Genomic DNA, 18622 nt, shown 5'->3' on the forward strand with positions numbered 1-18622 from the left:
CTTTTAAGCCCAGATATAGTTGTGTTCTCATTCTCATGCATGATGCACAATGCTCTAAAGTGTATTTGTGACTGATGATGGGAGTATATGAAGTATTGCGTTAACATACTATTGTAGTATTACGATTCACTTGCATTATCAACTGAGGTTTACACTGTTAAAAAGTAAATGAAAGTCTATTTAACACGTCAGTGCGATTAATCATATGAAGAATAACGTGTTAAAAAACATGCATGTAATTAATCATGCCCCCGGAATGACTGAGAACGCAACTCTAAATCATAATATAATACAAAACCACATCCACCTTGAACCTAAATTTATATTTGCATTAAAATTATGTTTACAAAAAAAAATTCTTGTTGCACTTTAATCTGTTTTGAAAAGTATTCTGATGCTAGTGAAACTTTTCGCACTTTTCGTACCACTGCACTAATCATTTTGCATCTGATGTCGTAGTAGATTGTGTGACAGCAAAAGGAATGGTCATTATATACGACCTCTTCATTATTTTAATTGCTTTATAAATTCATTTGAAGTGCAAAATGAATTTAGAAATATATTTGGTTTTATTTTTTCGTGTTTTTACATATTAATCAAATGTTTCAATTCAAAATAAAGCAAGAATATTCACCAGTCCTTCGGCCGGGGGGGGGGGTTGGAGATGTAATCGGATATCACGATATCATCAATAACAATATTAATATCACGATACAAATATCATGAACATATTTCTTAGATATTGTACAGAAAACAAACCACAGTAGACAGCACAAGATGAGGATGTGGTCTTGCGTGATCTCGAGACGTTTCAAATTGTTTAACTTGATACAGTGACCTAAAAACACTGTTTATGACACGATGCAGCAAAGTGAGCAGCTCCAACAGCGTCTGCCTGATGTACAGTACTTGTACATTGACGTGTCCTAAGAAAACCCTTATAATAAATATCTCACACAGATTGAGAGTAATTCAATTCATTTGCGTATCATGTAATTCATTTTATTAAACATTTCAATTAATTGAAACCCCTAATATAAATGTAGGAGGTAAAGCGTCTATTTTAGATGCTGTAAGTGCCTTCACACATGAATTGGTTGTTAAATGAGATGTAATGATGTAATTATAATATTGTAATGAAGATTTGAGTCCACAGACAGACAGCGGTCAGTGAGGCATCTCTCACAGTTTATCAGTAATGGACCCTTTTCTCAGACACGTTTCCGACATTTAACGGCATAAATGTGTCGTTTACTAGCCGGAAAGACCCATGAGATGGATGTGTGGGCTGATGGGTGTTGATCAGGGCGAGACGGTATCATGACACATTCAGTTGTCGTTGCAAAGGCTCTCATCTTAGCACTTAATTAATATGCTGCAGAGGTCACATGACTGTCAGACATCAGCCGCAGCAGCTGTGAGAGACGTGTGACGTTCATGTGTCTGCTGTGGAATGTTCCAGTGTTGTTTAACGCTGTGAGCAGCTTCTTCAGTATTCCTCACGCGTCACTCCAGACCACAGCGCTGAACAGCTTTGTTTCTGTGGCAACCGGGCACATGAGCACACAGCAAGTGCCACCGGAGCTGAACGAATTGTGATGTGGACTCTCTGCCGTGATCGGACAGACAAGTGTCAAATGTTGAACATTCACTCATTATTTCAGCCGTATTTATTCTGTAGACATCAAAAGCATATTTACAAACCTATTATCAGATATTGTTTTAAATATGTCAATGATGTCTTCATTAATAAACTGATTGATAGATCTGATTGCATGAGCCGCTTGAAACACATTCTTTATTAACGTGCAGATTTGCTTGACAGTCACAATCAGCCTATATGTATTGATTGAACATAGTTTTTGATCAGATTTTTGTTGTTTTGTAAAAGCAGTCAGCCACTCAAGGCATGGTTAAAGGGATTTTACTTTGTGTCACTCGTCCTTTCCCGTGGTAAAACCACAGTGACGCACGGCTGTCGTGGTGTCTTGTTTTAATATAAAGAATGCTTATAATGTTACAGAGATGTGATTGTGTGTTTGTGATGTTCACCCGCAGGCTGCCCACTGTACAGCGACACAGACGCTCCTGACGACGCATCATCACGGGTGAGTCCACAATAACACACCGACAGTCATTCACATGTGATCATAACATCTGTGACTTTGTCAAAAATGATCATACTCTCATCATTTACTGACATTTTGATGGAGATATATGATGTGTTTACATCCATACAGTACAAGTCAGTGGGGTCCAACACTTACAAACTCATAAAAGCACATAAAGCCAGAATAAAAGTAATCCTGATGACTCCAGTGGTTTAATCCATGTCTTCTGAAATAATTTGATCGGTTTTGGGTGAGAAAGAAATCAACATGTAATTCACGACATCGGCTTACAGATGATGACTCTGTGATACTGCGTGTGGTTGCCAGGTCCTTGTGGGAAACACTGTACATTTTCAAAGGATGCATAAAGAAATCATTAATTAAAGATTATCATTTTAACTGACATCTGCATTTTGAAAAACGTGGATCTGGCAACACTGTGTCTGATTTGTGTTCAGCACATGTGTCAAGCACGTGGAAGAGTCTTCACCGGTAACAATGGGCAATTTGATGCAAGTTTGCAACATAGCTCATTTGCATGTGAATATGATAATTGGCTAATTTTCTGCAATTTTGCAGCTAGTTTGCACTCTTGTTTGTAAGGTCAGAGAGAGTCTCGGCCGTCTGTCTGTTGTGTATCCTGTTACCCACGAGTCCACAGTCCACACACCCAAAGCCAGCACTGAGTCTCTCTCTGGTCCTGAATGTTGATTACACACAGAGTGCAAATAGAGATTAATTATAACTCTGAAATGCATCACAGGAAGTGTCATGTGTCGCTGTGGAAGCATGTGTTTGGTCTGGTGTGCTGGTATTTGATTCATTCACAGAGCAAGAGTCTATCGATACTGCAGCACATCCAATCACAGCACTGTTGCTAGGCATCAGGAGAGGTGTGTCGTCATAGTGATTCAGCGTCTCACACACACATCACAATGCAGTATGTGAGCCAACTCCAGCGAGACTCCTAACCAGACACGATAAAAGCTCTCGCTCTCGCGATGTCCGAACCAAACACCCAGAAGAGTGACAGGACGTGTGGTTAATCACATGCTTTCTATTTCTGGCCAGAATCCCGCTCCTAACTGTACATTTATCATCAGATATGATCTTATTGGCTGTTTGTGTCACGTTCAGTGTTGACAGAATCGTCAGTGTGTTTTGTAATAAAGCTGCTCGTGGTGATTGTTGTGTTGGTGTGCGTGCAGCTGTGTTGCGCCCCCTCTGGACCTGGAGGATTCATGACAGGTGCAGCGGTCTCCTGCTGGATATGCACATGCACGAATAATGGTTCTCTCTCATTCCTCTCCTAAACATTTTATACTTCAAATCCCATAGAAAGAAATTAGAGTAAGATAAGCTTGTTTTTATCTTGATTGTTTGCAATGACATCACTTACCAATTCTCTTCCAAATTCTTGTTTAACTTCTACTAATTCTCATTTTCTCAATGGTGACATTCATTAAGTTCACATTACTGTAATGCAATAATTGATGACAGCATAATTTAAAGGTACAACAAATATATAAAAAATATCTATCCATATCTATGAGTCAGAAGTTTACATACACTTCAGCCAAATACGTTTAAACTCAGTTTTTCACAATTGCTGACATTTAATCGTAGAAAACATTCCCTGTCTTATGTCAGTTAGGATCACTACTTTATTTTAAGATTGTGAAATGTCAGAATAAGAGTCAAGAGAAGGATTTATTTCAGCTTTTATTTCTTTCATCACATTCCCAGTGGGTCAGAAGTTTACATACACTTTGTTAGTATTTGGTAGCATTGCCTTTAAATTGTTTAACTTGGGTCAGATGTTTTGGGGATCCTTCTACAAGCTTCTCACAATACGTTGCTGGAATTTTGTCCCATTCCTCCAGACAGAACTGGTGTAACTGAGTCAGGTTTGTAGGCCTTCTTGCTCACACGCTTTTTCAGTTCTACCCACATATTTTCTATCAGATTGAGATCAGGGCTTTGTGATGGCCACTCCAATACCTTGATTTTGTTGCCCTTAAGCCATTTTGCCACAACTCTGGAGGTGTGTTTGGCGTCATTGTCCATTTGGAAGACCCATTTGTGACCGAGCTTTAACTTCCTGGCTGATGTCTTGAGATGTTGCTTCAATATATCCACATAATTTTCCTTCCTCATGATGTCATCTATTTTGTGAAGTGCAACAGTCCCTCACGCAGCAAACACCCCCACAACATGATGCTGCACCCCCATGCTTCACGGTTGGGATGGTGTTCTTCAGCTTGCAAGCCACACCCTTTTTCCTAGAAACATAATGATGGTCATTATGGGCAAACAGTTCAATATTTGTTTCTTCAGACCAGAGAACATTTCTCCAAAAAAGATCTTTGTCCCCATGTGCACTTGCAAACTGTATTCTGGCTTTTTTATGGTGGTTTTGGAGCAGCGGCTTCTTCCTTGCTGAGCAGCCTTTCAGTTTATGTTGATATAGGACTGGTTTTACTGTGGATCTAGATACTCGTCTACCTGTTTCCTCCAGCATCTTCACAAGGTCCTTTGCTGTTGTTCTGGGATTGATTTGCACCTTTCACAACAAACTACATTAATCTCTAAGAGACAGAATGCGTCTCCTTCCTGAGCGGTGTGATGACTGTGTGATCACATGGTGTTTATACTTGTGTACTATTGTTTGTTCAGATGAACGTGGTACCTTCAGGCATTTGGAAATGAATCACAAGGATGAATCAGACTTGTGGAGGTCCAACATTTTTTGAGATCTTGGCTGAGGTCTTTTGATTTTCCCATGATGTCACTAAGTTTGAAGGTAGACCTTAAAATACATGCACAGGTACACCTCCAATTCAGTACACCTTCTATCAGAAGCTAATTGGCAAACGGTCTAAGGACTTGACATAATTTTCTGAAATTTTCCAAGCTGATTAAAGGCACAGTTAACTTAGTGTATGTAGCTAAACTTGTGAAACAATCTGTAAACAATTGATGGAATAATTACTCGTGTCGTGCACAAAGTAGATGTCCTAAACGAGTTGATAAAACTATAGTTTGCTAATCTGTTTTAATGGCTAAGTGTATGTAAACTTCTGACTTCAACTGTATCTACATATATATATATATATATATATATATATATATATATAAGGCTGTTGGCTAGTAAAGCGGTTTTACCTTTAGATGAGGTAGCTGCTGTAGAAACATTCAAAATCTGGAAGTCAAAAGTGTTATGCAAGAATGTGCATAACACTTTTCATTGAAAGGTTTTAACAACATCATTTTTGCAAATTAAAAGATTAGAAGAACAGGGAGTCCTGCAACAGATGTCATGGCCCCCACAGTGACCCCCACAGAACATTGAGTCAGTCTGAGATTACATAAAGAGACAGAAGAACTGTGATGAAGAGAAACTGTGTCCTGGAGATATGGGGCTGTTTTAAGTTAATGGGGGTCACACCAAATATTTATTTAGATTTTTTTATGTTTACTGGACTTGTATGACATAAAGTGATAAATAAAAACTATTTGTGTCATTATTTTTGAAGACATCCTCACTATGCCACATTTTTCACAAGTGCCTAAAACTTTTGCACAGTTCTGTATATGTATATATATAAATATAAATATAAATGCGCATAATATATAATTTCTTCTTTCATTTGATTTTGAGGTGGACGTGTTTTTAGGTTTCACTTATTCAGTTTGTGTGCAGACTACTCCCTCTGCTGGACGAGAGCAGAAGTATTTTAGCAGAATATCATTAGAAATTTATTTTTGTTGCATTTCTGGTCATAATAATTTTTTTCTTGGATTTCTCATTTCTCAATCCATTTTAGGTATGTTTTATGTCCGTTGTTGGATAAATTCATTACAAACATATAAATCTAATATTCAAGCTGTATGTTTATTTTATATCCAAGAGCAATAAACACGAGAAACAAATAAAAGTGAATAATCAGTAACCAAGCCTTTTCTTGTTGCATGTTTCATATGCTGTGAATGCAACGTACACAGACTGAAAATCAAGCCTTGACCAGATTTCATGTGATTTTGTTTTCCGTGCAGAAAAGAAGAAACTGGAAAATTACTTGTTTTTCTGTTTTTCTGTTTTGAATTGATTTGAAAAACAATGCTACAAAATAGCCCTCGTGTTTCATTTTTTAAATTGACCTGAAGGTACACAGACTTTGAAGACTTGATGTGCGTTTGAGATGCATAAACTTTGCTGAATTTAAGTAAAAGTATGTCATTACATGATACCAAATAGTTTTTCTCCTCATGACAGGCCAAACAGGAGTCTCCGTCTTTGTGTATGCCGGTGCGAGACGTCTTCTCTCCAAAAGCATTCCGAGGATCTTACGTTCGAGCCGAGCCGTTCGATGAGAGTTACACTGCCAACCGCCGATATCTGCCGCCACATCAGGTACAACCTCAAACACAAGAAACACGAGTTAATGATCTGGAGATCAGAGTTATGATGCCAATGAAACTACTCAACACTGTCAATTGCTTCCTGATTCTGTGTTGGGTGATTTCTGATGCCAAAGAATTTAGTTACTGTAATTCATTGAGCAAACAAACAAACTTTTCTGTAAAATGCTAAACGACTTTCTGGTGTCCATGTAAACGAGCTCAGTCATTTGTAATGGATTACTTTTTTGAGTAACACTGTGAAAAACCACACGGGCTGTTGAGACCTTGTTTTTGTGTAATCACCAGGATTTCACGGCACTTTCTCTTTATTATTGCAGACCAAAATGATTGAATTTGCTGCAGCTTTTCTCAAAAGTTGTGAAGCCCTAAATAATCATAGTATGCTTGTATACTTTATTTCAGTGACAGTATAAGTGCTATTTCCTGTAAATATTTGAGGGCATTATGACTGAATATGCAGATAGCAAGGAAAAAAAATCCACACAAATATACGATACATTTAAGAGGTGATACCCGTGATGTAGCTAATGTAATGGACCTTTAATTATTGGTAAATTAAAATGTTCCGACTCACTAACTTTTTATTTAGTGCACGACTTAGCCTCCAGTGTGCTGTCTGTCTGCACTGGTCTCAGAACAGTTATAGGAGAGCTATAGGATGCTCCCTTGCTCCCTATTTAGTGCATGACTTAACCTCCAGTGTGCTGTCTGTCTGCACTGGTCTCAGAACAGTTATAGAGAGCTATAGGATGCTCCCTTGCTCCCTATTTAGTGCATGACTTAACCTCCAGTGTGCTGTCTGTCTGCACTGGTCTCAGAACAGTTATAGGAGAGCTATAGGATGATCCCTTGCTCCCTATTTAGTGCATTACTTAACCTCCAGTGTGCTGTCTGTCTGCACTGGTCTCAGAACAGTTATAGAGAGCTATAGGATGCTCCCTTGCTCCCTATTTAGTGCATGACTTAACCTCCAGTGTGCTGTCTGTCTGCACTGGTCTCAGAACAGTTATAGAGAGCTATAGGATGCTCCCTTGCTCCCTATTTAGTGCATGACTTAACCTCCAGTGTGCTGTCTGTCTGCACTGGTCTCAGAACAGTTATAGGAGAGCTATAGGATGCTCCCTTGCTCCCTATTTAGTGCGTGACTTAACCTCCAGTGTGCTGTCTGTCTGCACTGGTCTCAGAACAGTTATAGGAGAGCTATAGGATGCTCCCTTGCTCCCTATTTATTGCGTGACTTAACCTCCAGTGTGCTGTCTGTCTGCACGGGTCTCAGAACAGTTATAGGAGAGCTATAGGATGCTCCCTTGCTCCCTATTTAGTGCATTACTTAACCTCCAGTGTGCTGTCTGTCTGCACTGGTCTCAGAACAGTTATAGGAGAGCTATAGGATGCTCCCTTGCTCCCTATTTAGTGCATGACTTAACCTCCAGTGTGCTGTCTGTCTGCACTGGTCTCAGAACAGTTATAGGAGAGCTATAGGATGCTCCCTTGCTCCCTATTTAGTGCATTACTTAACCTCCAGTGTGCTGTCTGTCTGCACTGGTCTCAGAACAGTTATAGGAGAGCTATAGGATGCTCCCTTGCTCCCTATTTAGTGCATGACTTAACCTCTAGTGTGCTGTCTGTCTGCACTGGTCTCAGAACAGTTATAGGAGAGCTATAGGATGCTCCCTTGCTCCCTATTTAGTGCATTACTTAACCTCCAGTGTGCTGTCTGTCTGCACGGGTCTCAGTTTGAAATGCATCTTATTTTCATTATAACTCCATATAAAGCCTCTGAAAGACACATTTATCAGTTTTTGCATTAATATATCTATTCTCAATGTGATCATGACAGTAAATATAAGAATGCATTTATTTATGATAACAAATAGAACCGTATTGTACAGTGATAACAGAATAAATAATAATTATATTAAAATGAAGCAAATTCACTTTTAATTAAGGTAATTAAGGTGCAGAATTAATTTTAATAAAATAGTCTACTCCTCTCTCGCCGTAGCTGGCGTGCCATAGTTTGCAGACCCCTGCTTTATAATGTGTGTGGTTTTCCCACTGTACTCACAGAAATGTTGAATTCTTTCCGCTGTGTTGACAAGTTGTTGGGCTCCATCCTAAGACGTTTGTTGTCCTGGTCTGTTCCACACACGCGCACTCTTCAGACACCCATCAGAACGCTGCTTATGTGTTTACATGGCCGCATTAACCCGTGTAGGAGAAACATAGTTGTGTTACGGCATTCTTGTTTACGTGACATTTCAGAACGCTGCTTTCTGCAACAACCCTGGAACAAACCATTTTCTTAAGAGCATGTAAACGTGGTCGGTGACAGAGGAGGAAACGTTCACTTACTCTATAACTAATGAGAGAATGGCGGCTGTGCGGTCCGTTACGTCACGATTGTGGCAAGCTTTTTGAGCTGGTGTTGTGCCATAGTTAAACGTGGAGAAAAGAGATTGGATTACCTCAGATTCACAGTTCATGGGGAAATTAAAGAAAATGGCAAGCTACCTCAAATAATGCAGAGAATGGTTGAATTATATGAATTCTTTAATATTATAATTCTTCATACAAAATCCTGGACGTACTGATTAATAGAGGGAAAATAATACAAATAGATGAACTAGTTTGATATGAAGTTTATGGAGACAAACTGTGCTGTTGGCTTGACAAAGCCTTGTCTGAAAGTTCGACTGAGAGTTTGACAGAAAAACACATAGAAAGATGATGATTGATGTAGCAGCTGTTACTCTTGATCACTGTTGGCTTTGTCAAGCTACCATAATAATAGTGTCATTGGGGACTCCTGAAGAATCTTCGGTAATGAATTTTCACATGATGTTTGTTGTCTTCACAGGTTTCCTTCAACACAATCCGTCACGTAAGCTTTCAGATGGACGACGAGGAGATCGTTCGCATTAATCCCCGTAAGGACGTTCTGATCCGAGGCTACGAGGACTACCGTCACCCCGTCCTGTGGAAACAAGACACCGAGCGTGAGGAATTGGGCTTCAACGGCACCATCTCCAAAACGGATGGGAAGAAGTGCGAGTATCTTTACCCAGAGGGCTCTGAGAGTGCCAAAGACTCCATAAAGACTCAGCAGCCATCGCCGCTGCTCAAGTCCAAGGCGTCCCGGCGGCGGCGCGAGGACGGCGAGCGCTCGCGCTGCATTTACTGTCGTGAGATGTTCAATCGTGAGGACAACTGGCGCGGCCAGTGTCAGGACGCGCCCGACCCCATCAGACAGTGCATCTACAAGCTGAGCTGCATGCAGTGTGCCGAGAGCATGCTGTACCACTGCATGTCTGACTCGGAGGGCGACTTCTCAGACCCGTGCTCCTGCGACACCAGCGAGGACCAGTTCTGCGTGCGCTGGCTCGCTCTGCTCGGCCTGTCGCTCGTCGCACCCTGCATGTGCTGCTACCCGCCGCTGCGTGCATGTCACCGCTGCGGGGAGGCGTGTCACTGCTGCGGCGGCAAACACAAGGCTGCAGGGTGACCGTGTGTGCGTGTAAACGGCTGCAGTGTTTTTCGATCACTTGCGAGAGGCGTTCCTCGCCACCAGAGGTTTGATTGAGCTGCTGCGAGCAGATGATCAGATCAGAGCTCGTCACGTCACGAGGAGAGAGTTCTTTAACGCACGCACGCGGAGAGAACACTCGATGACACGACACGCCTAGAAGTGTTTGTACAGAGATCAAACAATTATAACAAGAAATTAATACAAATTGTGCATAAAACAGGATGTACTGTATGAGTGTGCTAAAAGGGATTGGTTTTGTTTGTGTATTTGCAGTTATTAACCGTGTGTGGAACTCAAACATTATTAGACAGAAAGATGCACTAGATACTGTATGTTTTTCCCTTCTGAAAGGTAACCACACTTACGAAAACGTTATTGTCATAAATCTTTAGTATTCTTAATGTTATTGGTGTAGATGGACATTCTTTTAAAAACACGTCCTTGTGTTAATGGCACTGCACAGAGGAAATATCGAACTGAGAGCTATAATATAATATTAGTATATATTATGTCCAAAACAAGGGACCAGTTTGACACATTTACATGAATTCTCTTTTGTGTTTTCAGTTTCAACGCTTCGGTCCTGATATAACCGCATTCATCATGAGCAGTGTTAGCTGTAATTTGATTACAAAGATGTAAGTTACGGTAATCACTTACCGTACGTGAATAAAAATGACTTTTTATTCACACAGTAGTGTAATGCATTACATCTGATATTTTTAGCATCAGGTAAGACATTCACTTTTAATTAAGGTAATTATTTTGAAGTTATTTCTAAAATATTAGAATACGCAAGTTATGTTATGAATGACTTGTGTGCGCGAACAAACAGTGAAAATAAGACATTATTTAGAATTTTCTTTTTTTTTAAGTAACCTAAAAGTAATGTGATTACTTTCCCAGGAAGTAATCAGTCAAGTAAAAAGTGATTACAGTTTTAAAGAAGAAATTTGTAATTTGTCATAGATTACTATTTTGAGTAATTTAGTCAACACTGATCACTAATGTGTCCATAATGAATTAAACAAGCACTTAAAATAGGAATGAATTGAGTCTCTAAAAGAGACAAACGGTCTTGTAAAGGCGCTTTAGAGTCACATTTGAGCTTTTGTCGTATATTAAAAACTTAAAAACACACAATGCCTGAATAATATAATGGAGACCTCACAAAAGTTGTGTCAATACAGCAAAATATTGACGTTAATATTCTTTATAGTGTAATAAAAGTCTTTATTTTACATGCATGTTTATAGATGTTTTTTTGTAGTAAAATATAATTCATTTCTAAATCACTAATAATCATTTACGAGTTCAAGACCATTCTGTGGGCACAAATATATTGTGAAGATGTTAATATCAGTTTATTTCTGTTGACAGAAATTTCACCTCTGACATCATCGCCACACTTTTCTTTCTATGCAATTCTATTCTCATGAGGAACTCTACGGTACACATCTGCAACACTCGTGTAAATAACGATCACTATAGTATTTCAGCAGTGATTTGACCTGAGACATACATTTATCTCTGCTAACCGGGTGTGTGTGTATATTGTGGTTTAATTGGTGTTCATAGCTCACCTTGTAATATAATCTCACATTGAAAAGAGTCAGAAGCAGATGAGAATGACGCTTGATGTGTTAATAAAGATGAATTCTAGTTTTGTATCGCTGACAGATGGACTGGAGACCTGTGACATGCAACAAAGGCCACCATCCACTCGAAGCTGCTAGACACAATCATTAATGTAACAGAATGACTGTTAAACATGACGTAGATCTCCGATATCATCACACGCTTGCATTTCATTGTGTTTTGTTGCTTTATATCAGTCCTTCTGCCGGTGGGTCGCATTTGATTTAAGGGAGGCGTAATGTGGATTCACACACACCTCTGTGTGCATGTGGCATATGCAACTTCTTTGCTTTTTTACCGTTACTCACGTGCTGCTATCGTTTTCACTGTAACCATGGAAATATAACTCTGGAATGCATAAGACAATGTACATTGACGTTTTCTTGGTTATGAAATGCCAATGTTGAGTCGGGTGTGTTTGACAGTCGTTCAGTGGTGTGTCGTTTGGCTTGCCGTAGTGACTCTTGTGTATCGATGATGATGATCACCTGCTCGATTAGTTTCAGTGTCATCAGCTTCATTCTTCACGACCCTGAGAAAGTGCCTCACTCATTCACATCCTCCACAGTTCTGTTGCTCTTTATCTATGGATCTGTATTTCTATCTTGGTTTGAAAGTACTAAATATATGATGATGTAATATTTATAGTTCAGTAACTCGTGTCATAGTTGTATTTTCTGTGTACAGATGTAGCTTGTTACTTTCAGAATTATACAATGTTAATATGCATACAAATGTTTTAATGTTACACTTATTACATATATTAACATTACCATAATAAAAAAGTGAATTTCATGTTTTGCCGTGTGTGTGTGCAGTTCATTGCTTAGAACAGACCTGATGGTTTGTGTGTGTGTGTGCGCCGTGTATGAGCAGCTTTAAAGGTACAATGTGTCGTATATTTCTGTACTAAAGCATCAAATTATCATCATATGTTATCAGAGATTTAGGAAATGTGCTAAGTTGAAATAATGGCTTCTCCGAAAACAATGTTCCAGCCAGTATATTGTACTTTGAAATGTTTGTTCCCGGGTTGCCAGATTTGAAACAAGTTAGCGGCCAAACACAGAAGCCAGCAATACATCTATCTGACATTGGCAGAGTTATAAAAAATCCACAGGAGCTGGTTTATATTTTGCAAACAATAAAAATGTGACTGTATATTTCAGTGTTTCCTAACCTCTGTGTGGTTTGTGTGGCCCACACTAGTGTGCCGTGGAAAATGATCAGACTCCAATAAAAAAAATGAATGCATGAAAGAAAATCACTTTTGTGATTGTGAAGAGCACTGATTAATGTGCAGAAGTGAGTGATATTTATACGTGTAAAGGTTTCTGATCTATCGGGCTGTCAATCGATTAAAATATTTAATCGAATTAATTACATGGTTTCCTGGTTAATTGATTGTGATTAATCGTATTTAATTGCATATACAAATATTTGCTGAGAAAGCCCCTCATATAACAGTAATTCAATATATAATGATGAAATAATTATACATAGTTATCTTTTATATATATATATATATATATACGTATATATGTAAATATTCAGATAATTCAAATGCATTACATTCTTGTGTCAGAAGAGTTAATCATTGATAAGACAATACAAAAAGCGGCTTTAGAATACAATGTATCGTTTACTACCATATTATTGATCATAAGTCAATCATTGGCATACATTTCACAGCAATCCATTTCACAAGTGAATTTATCAATTAGTTGGAGATTTATTATGAGGGCTTGTTTAAGAGCCCGTCAATTTACACCTGCGTCAGACATGCTTGTGTAGCGTCTCTGGTGCGTTGCGTCAAAAATTTAAAAATTGTTAGGTCACTGTGTAAAGTTCAATATAGTTAAATCCTTGGAACACATCTTGAGATCTCTTAGTTCGGATTTGCGCTCCAAGTATTTTGCATGCAAGAACGTAACATGTTTGTGTTCTGTATGCTGGATGGTTCTTTTGTTCACTGTATAAACTGTGTTGCTCACACAGCTGAAGTTTCACTTACTGCCCTCTGGAGTAAACAAGTGGTACTACAAGCTTACATTTCTCAGGAATCTTCCTTATTACGGTCTGGGGGTGATTGTGATTAATTCCTTACTTTTTTTTTACGCGTTATTTTTAATAAAATGTATCGCACTGAATTAACTCGTTAAATCGACAGCCCTAATATTTATACGTGTAAAGGGTCATCACATGACTCGTCAGCGCAGCAGAATACATTGAAGTCTATGAAGTGAGTGATATTTATACGGGTAAAGGGTCATCACATGACTCGTCAGCGCAGCAGAATACATTGAAGTCTATGAAGTGAGTGATATTTATACGGGTAAAGGGTCATCACATGACTCGCGTCAGCACTGCAGAATACATTGAAGTCTATGAAGTGAGTGATATTTATACGAGTAAAGGGTCATCACATGACTCGTCAGCGCAGCAGAATACATCGAAGTCTATGAAGTGAGTGATATTTATACGTGTAAAGGGTCATCACATGACTCGTGTCAGCGCTGCAGAATACATTGAAGTCTATGAAGTGAGTGATATTTATACGTGTAAAGGGTCATCACATGACTCGCGTCAGCGCTGCAGAATACATTGAAGTCTATGAAGCGAGTGATATTTATACGTGTAAAGGGTCATCACATGACTCGCGTCAGTGCTGCAGAATACATTAAAGTCTATGAAGCGAGTGATATTTATATCGCAGTAAGGGTCATCACATGACTCGCGTCAGTGCTGCAGAATACATTAAAGTCTATGAAGCGAGTGATATTTATACGCGTAAAGGGTCATCACATGACTCACGTCAGCGCTGCAGAATACATTAAAGTCTATGAAGCGAGTGATATTTATACGTGTAAAGGGTAATCACATGACTCGTGTCAGTGCTGCAGAATACATTGAAGTCTATGAAACGAGTGATATTTATACGTGTAAAGGGTCATCACATGACTCGTCAGCGCAGCAGAATACATTGAAGTCTATGAAGTGAGTGATATTTATACGTGTAAAGGGTCATCACATGACTCGTCAGCGCAGCAGAATACATTGAAGTCTATGAAGCGAGTGATATTTATACGTGTAAAGGGTCATCACATGACTCGTCAGCGCAGCAGAATACATTGAAGTCTATGAAGCGAGTGATATTTATACATGTAAAGGGTCATCACATGACTCGTGTCAGCGCTGCAGAATACATTGAAGTCTATGAAGTGAGTGATATTTATACGGGTAAAGGGTCATCACATGACTCGTATCAGCACTGCAAAATACATTGAAGTCTATGAAGTGAGTGATATTTATACGCATAAAGGGTCATCACATGACTCGTTTCAGCGCTGCAGAATACACTGAAGTCTATGAAGTGAGTGATATTTATACGTGTAAAGGGTCATCACATGACTCGTTTCAGCGCTGCAGAATACATTGAAGTCTATGAAGTGAGTGATATTTATACGGGTAAATGGTCATCACATGACTCGTGTCAGTGCTGCAGAATACATTGAAGTCTATGAAGCGAGTGATATTTATACGTGTAAAGGGTAATCACATGACTCGTGTCAGTGCTGCAGAATACATTGAAGTCTATGAAGCGAGTGATATTTATACGTGTAAAGGGTCATCACATGACTCGTCAGCGCAGCAGAATACATTGAAGTCTATGAAGTGAGTGATATTTATACGTGTAAAGGGTCATCACATGACTCGTCAGCGCAGCAGAATACACTGAAGTCTATGAAGCGAGTGATATTTATACGTGTAAAGGGTCATCACATGACTCGTCAGCGCAGCAGAATACATTGAAGTCTATGAAGCGAGTGATATTTATACGTGTAAAGGGTCATCACATGACTCGTGTCAGCGCTGCAGAATACATTGAAGTCTATGAAGTGAGTGATATTTATACGGGTAAAGGGTCATCACATGACTCGTATCAGCACTGCAAAATACATTGAAGTCTATGAAGTGAGTGATATTTATACGCATAAAGGGTCATCACATGACTCGTTTCAGCGCTGCAGAATACATTGAAGTCTATGAAGTGAGTGATATTTATACGGGTAAATGGTCATCACATGACTCGCGTCAGCACTGCAGAATACATTGAAGTCTATGAAGTCAGTGATATTTATACGTGTAAAGGGTCATCACATGACTCGCGTCAGTGCTGCAGAATACATTGAAGTCTATGAAGTGAGTGATATTTATACGTGTAAAGGGTCATCACATGACTCGCGTCAGTGCTGCAGAATACATTAAAGTCTATGAAGCGAGTGATATTTATACGCGTAAAGGGTCATCACATGACTCGCGTCAGTGCTGCAGAATACATTAAAGTCTATGAAGCGAGTGATATTTATACGCGTAAAGGGTCATCACATGACTCGCGTCAGCGCTGCAGAATACATTAAAGTCTATGAAGCGAGTGATATTTATACGTGTAAAGGGTAATCACATGACTCGTGTCAGTGCTGCAGAATACATTGAAGTCTATGAAACGAGTGATATTTATACGTGTAAAGGGTCATCACATGACTCGTCAGCGCAGCAGAATACATTGAAGTCTATGAAGTGAGTGATATTTATACGTGTAAAGGGTCATCACATGACTCGTCAGCGCTGCAGAATACATTGAAGTCTATGAAGTGAGTGATATTTATACGGGTAAAGGGTCATCACATGACTCGTATCAGCACTGCAAAATACATTGAAGTCTATGAAGTGAGTGATATTTATACGCATAAAGGGTCATCACATGACTCGCGTCAGTGCTGCAGAATACATTGAAGTCTATGAAGCGAGTGATATTTATACGCATAAAGGGTCATCACATGACTCGTTTCAGCGCTGCAGAATACATTGAAGTCTATGAAGTGAGTGATATTTATACGGGTAAATGGTCATCACATGACTCGTCAGCGCAGCAGAATACATTGAAGTCTATGAAGTGAGTGATATTTATACGAGTAAAGGGTCATCACATGACTCGTGTCAGTGCTGCAGAATACATTGAAGTCTATGAAGCGAGTGATATTTATACGGGTAAATGGTCATCACATGACTCGTCAGCGCAGCAGAATACATTGAAGTCTATGAAGTGAGTGATATTTATACGAGTAAAGGGTCATCACATGACTCGTGTCAGCGCTGCAGAATACATTGAAGTCTATGAAGCGAGTGATATTTATACGTGTAAAGGGTAATCACATGACTCGTGTCAGTGCTGCAGAATACATTGAAGTCTATGAAGCGAGTGATATTTATACGTGTAAAGGGTCATCACATGACTCGTCAGCGCAGCAGAATACATTGAAGTCTATGAAGCGAGTGATATTTATACGTGTAAAGGGTCATCACATGACTCGTCAGCGCAGCAGAATACATTGAAGTCTATGAAGCGAGTGATATTTATACGTGTAAAGGGTCATCACATGACTCGTCAGCGCAGCAGAATACATTGAAGTCTATGAAGCGAGTGATATTTATACGTGTAAAGGGTCATCACATGACTCGTCAGCGCAGCAGAATACATTGAAGTCTATGAAGTGAGTGATATTTATACGAGTAAAGGGTCATCACATGACTCGCGTCAGCACTGCAGAATACATTGAAGTCTATGAAGTGAGTGATATTTATACACGTAAAGGGTCATCACATGACTCTCGTCAGTGCTGCAGAATACATTGAAGTCTATGAAGTGAGTGATATTTATACGTGTAAAGGGTCATCACATGACTCGTGTCAGCGCTGCAGAATACATTGAAGTCTATGAAGCGAGTGATATTTATACGTGTAAAGGGTCATCACATGACTCGCGTCAGCGCTGCAGAATACATTGAAGTCTATGAAGCGAGTGATATTTATACGTGTAAAGGGTCATCACATGACTCGCGTCAGTGCTGCAGAATACATTAAAGTCTATGAAGCGAGTGATATTTATACGCGTAAAGGGTCATCACATGACTCGCGTCAGTGCTGCAGAATACATTAAAGTCTATGAAGCGAGTGATATTTATACGCGTAAAGGGTCATCACATGACTCGCGTCAGCGCTGCAGAATACATTAAAGTCTATGAAGCGAGTGATATTTATACGTGTAAAGGATAATCACATGACTCGTGTCAGTGCTGCAGAATACATTGAAGTCTATGAAGCGAGTGATATTTATACGTGTAAAGGGTCATCACATGACTCGTCAGCGCAGCAGAATACATTGAAGTCTATGAAGCGAGTGATATTTATACATGTAAAGGGTCATCACATGACTCGTGTCAGCGCTGCAGAATACATTGAAGTCTATGAAGTGAGTGATATTTATACGCATAAAGGGTCATCACATGACTCGCGTCAGTGCTGCAGAATACATTGAAGTCTATGAAGTGAGTGATATTTATACGTGGAAAGGGTCATCACATGACTCGTGTCAGTGCTGCAGAATACATTGAAGTGTATGAAGCGAGTGATATTTATACGTGGAAAGGGTCATCACATGACTCGTGTCAGCGCTGCAGAATACATTGAAGTCTATGAAGTGAGTGATATTTATACGTGTAAAGGGTTATCACATGACTCGTGTCAGTGCTGCACAATACATTGAAGTCTGTGTAGTGAATGATATTTATACGAGTAAAGGGTCATCACATGACTCACGTCATCGTCAGGTATGATGTTTAATAACTGTGTTATTGACAGGTATGATGTTTAATAACTGTGTTATTGACAGATATGATGTTTAATAACTGTGTCATCGTCAGGTATGACGTTTAATAACTGTCATCTTCAAGTATGATATTTAATAACTGCGTTGTTGTCAGGTATGATGTTTAATAACTGTGTCATCTTCAAGTATGATATTTAATAACTGTTTTATTGACAGGTATGATGTTTAATAACTGTGTTATTGACAGGT

The 18622-nt window shown here is 39.3% G+C and overlaps 1 protein-coding gene across 1 annotated transcript in view; it reads left to right on the plus strand.

Annotated features, from left to right (window-relative positions):
• LOC127662833 (sprouty-related, EVH1 domain-containing protein 1-like) overlaps positions 1-12890 on the plus strand; it is a 38696-nt gene extending 25806 nt beyond the window's left edge. The window contains exons 4-6 of the mRNA XM_052154197.1: positions 2059-2108; positions 6388-6525; positions 9397-12890. Of these exons, the coding sequence (XP_052010157.1) occupies positions 2059-2108; positions 6388-6525; positions 9397-10041 (833 nt within the window). The 3' untranslated portion in view covers positions 10042-12890. The remainder of the gene's footprint in view (positions 1-2058; positions 2109-6387; positions 6526-9396) is intronic.
• Positions 12891-18622: the final 5732 nt, after the last annotated feature.

This window comes from Xyrauchen texanus, chromosome 22, assembly GCF_025860055.1.
Source record: "Xyrauchen texanus isolate HMW12.3.18 chromosome 22, RBS_HiC_50CHRs, whole genome shotgun sequence".
Classification (NCBI taxonomy): domain Eukaryota; kingdom Metazoa; phylum Chordata; class Actinopteri; order Cypriniformes; family Catostomidae; genus Xyrauchen; species Xyrauchen texanus.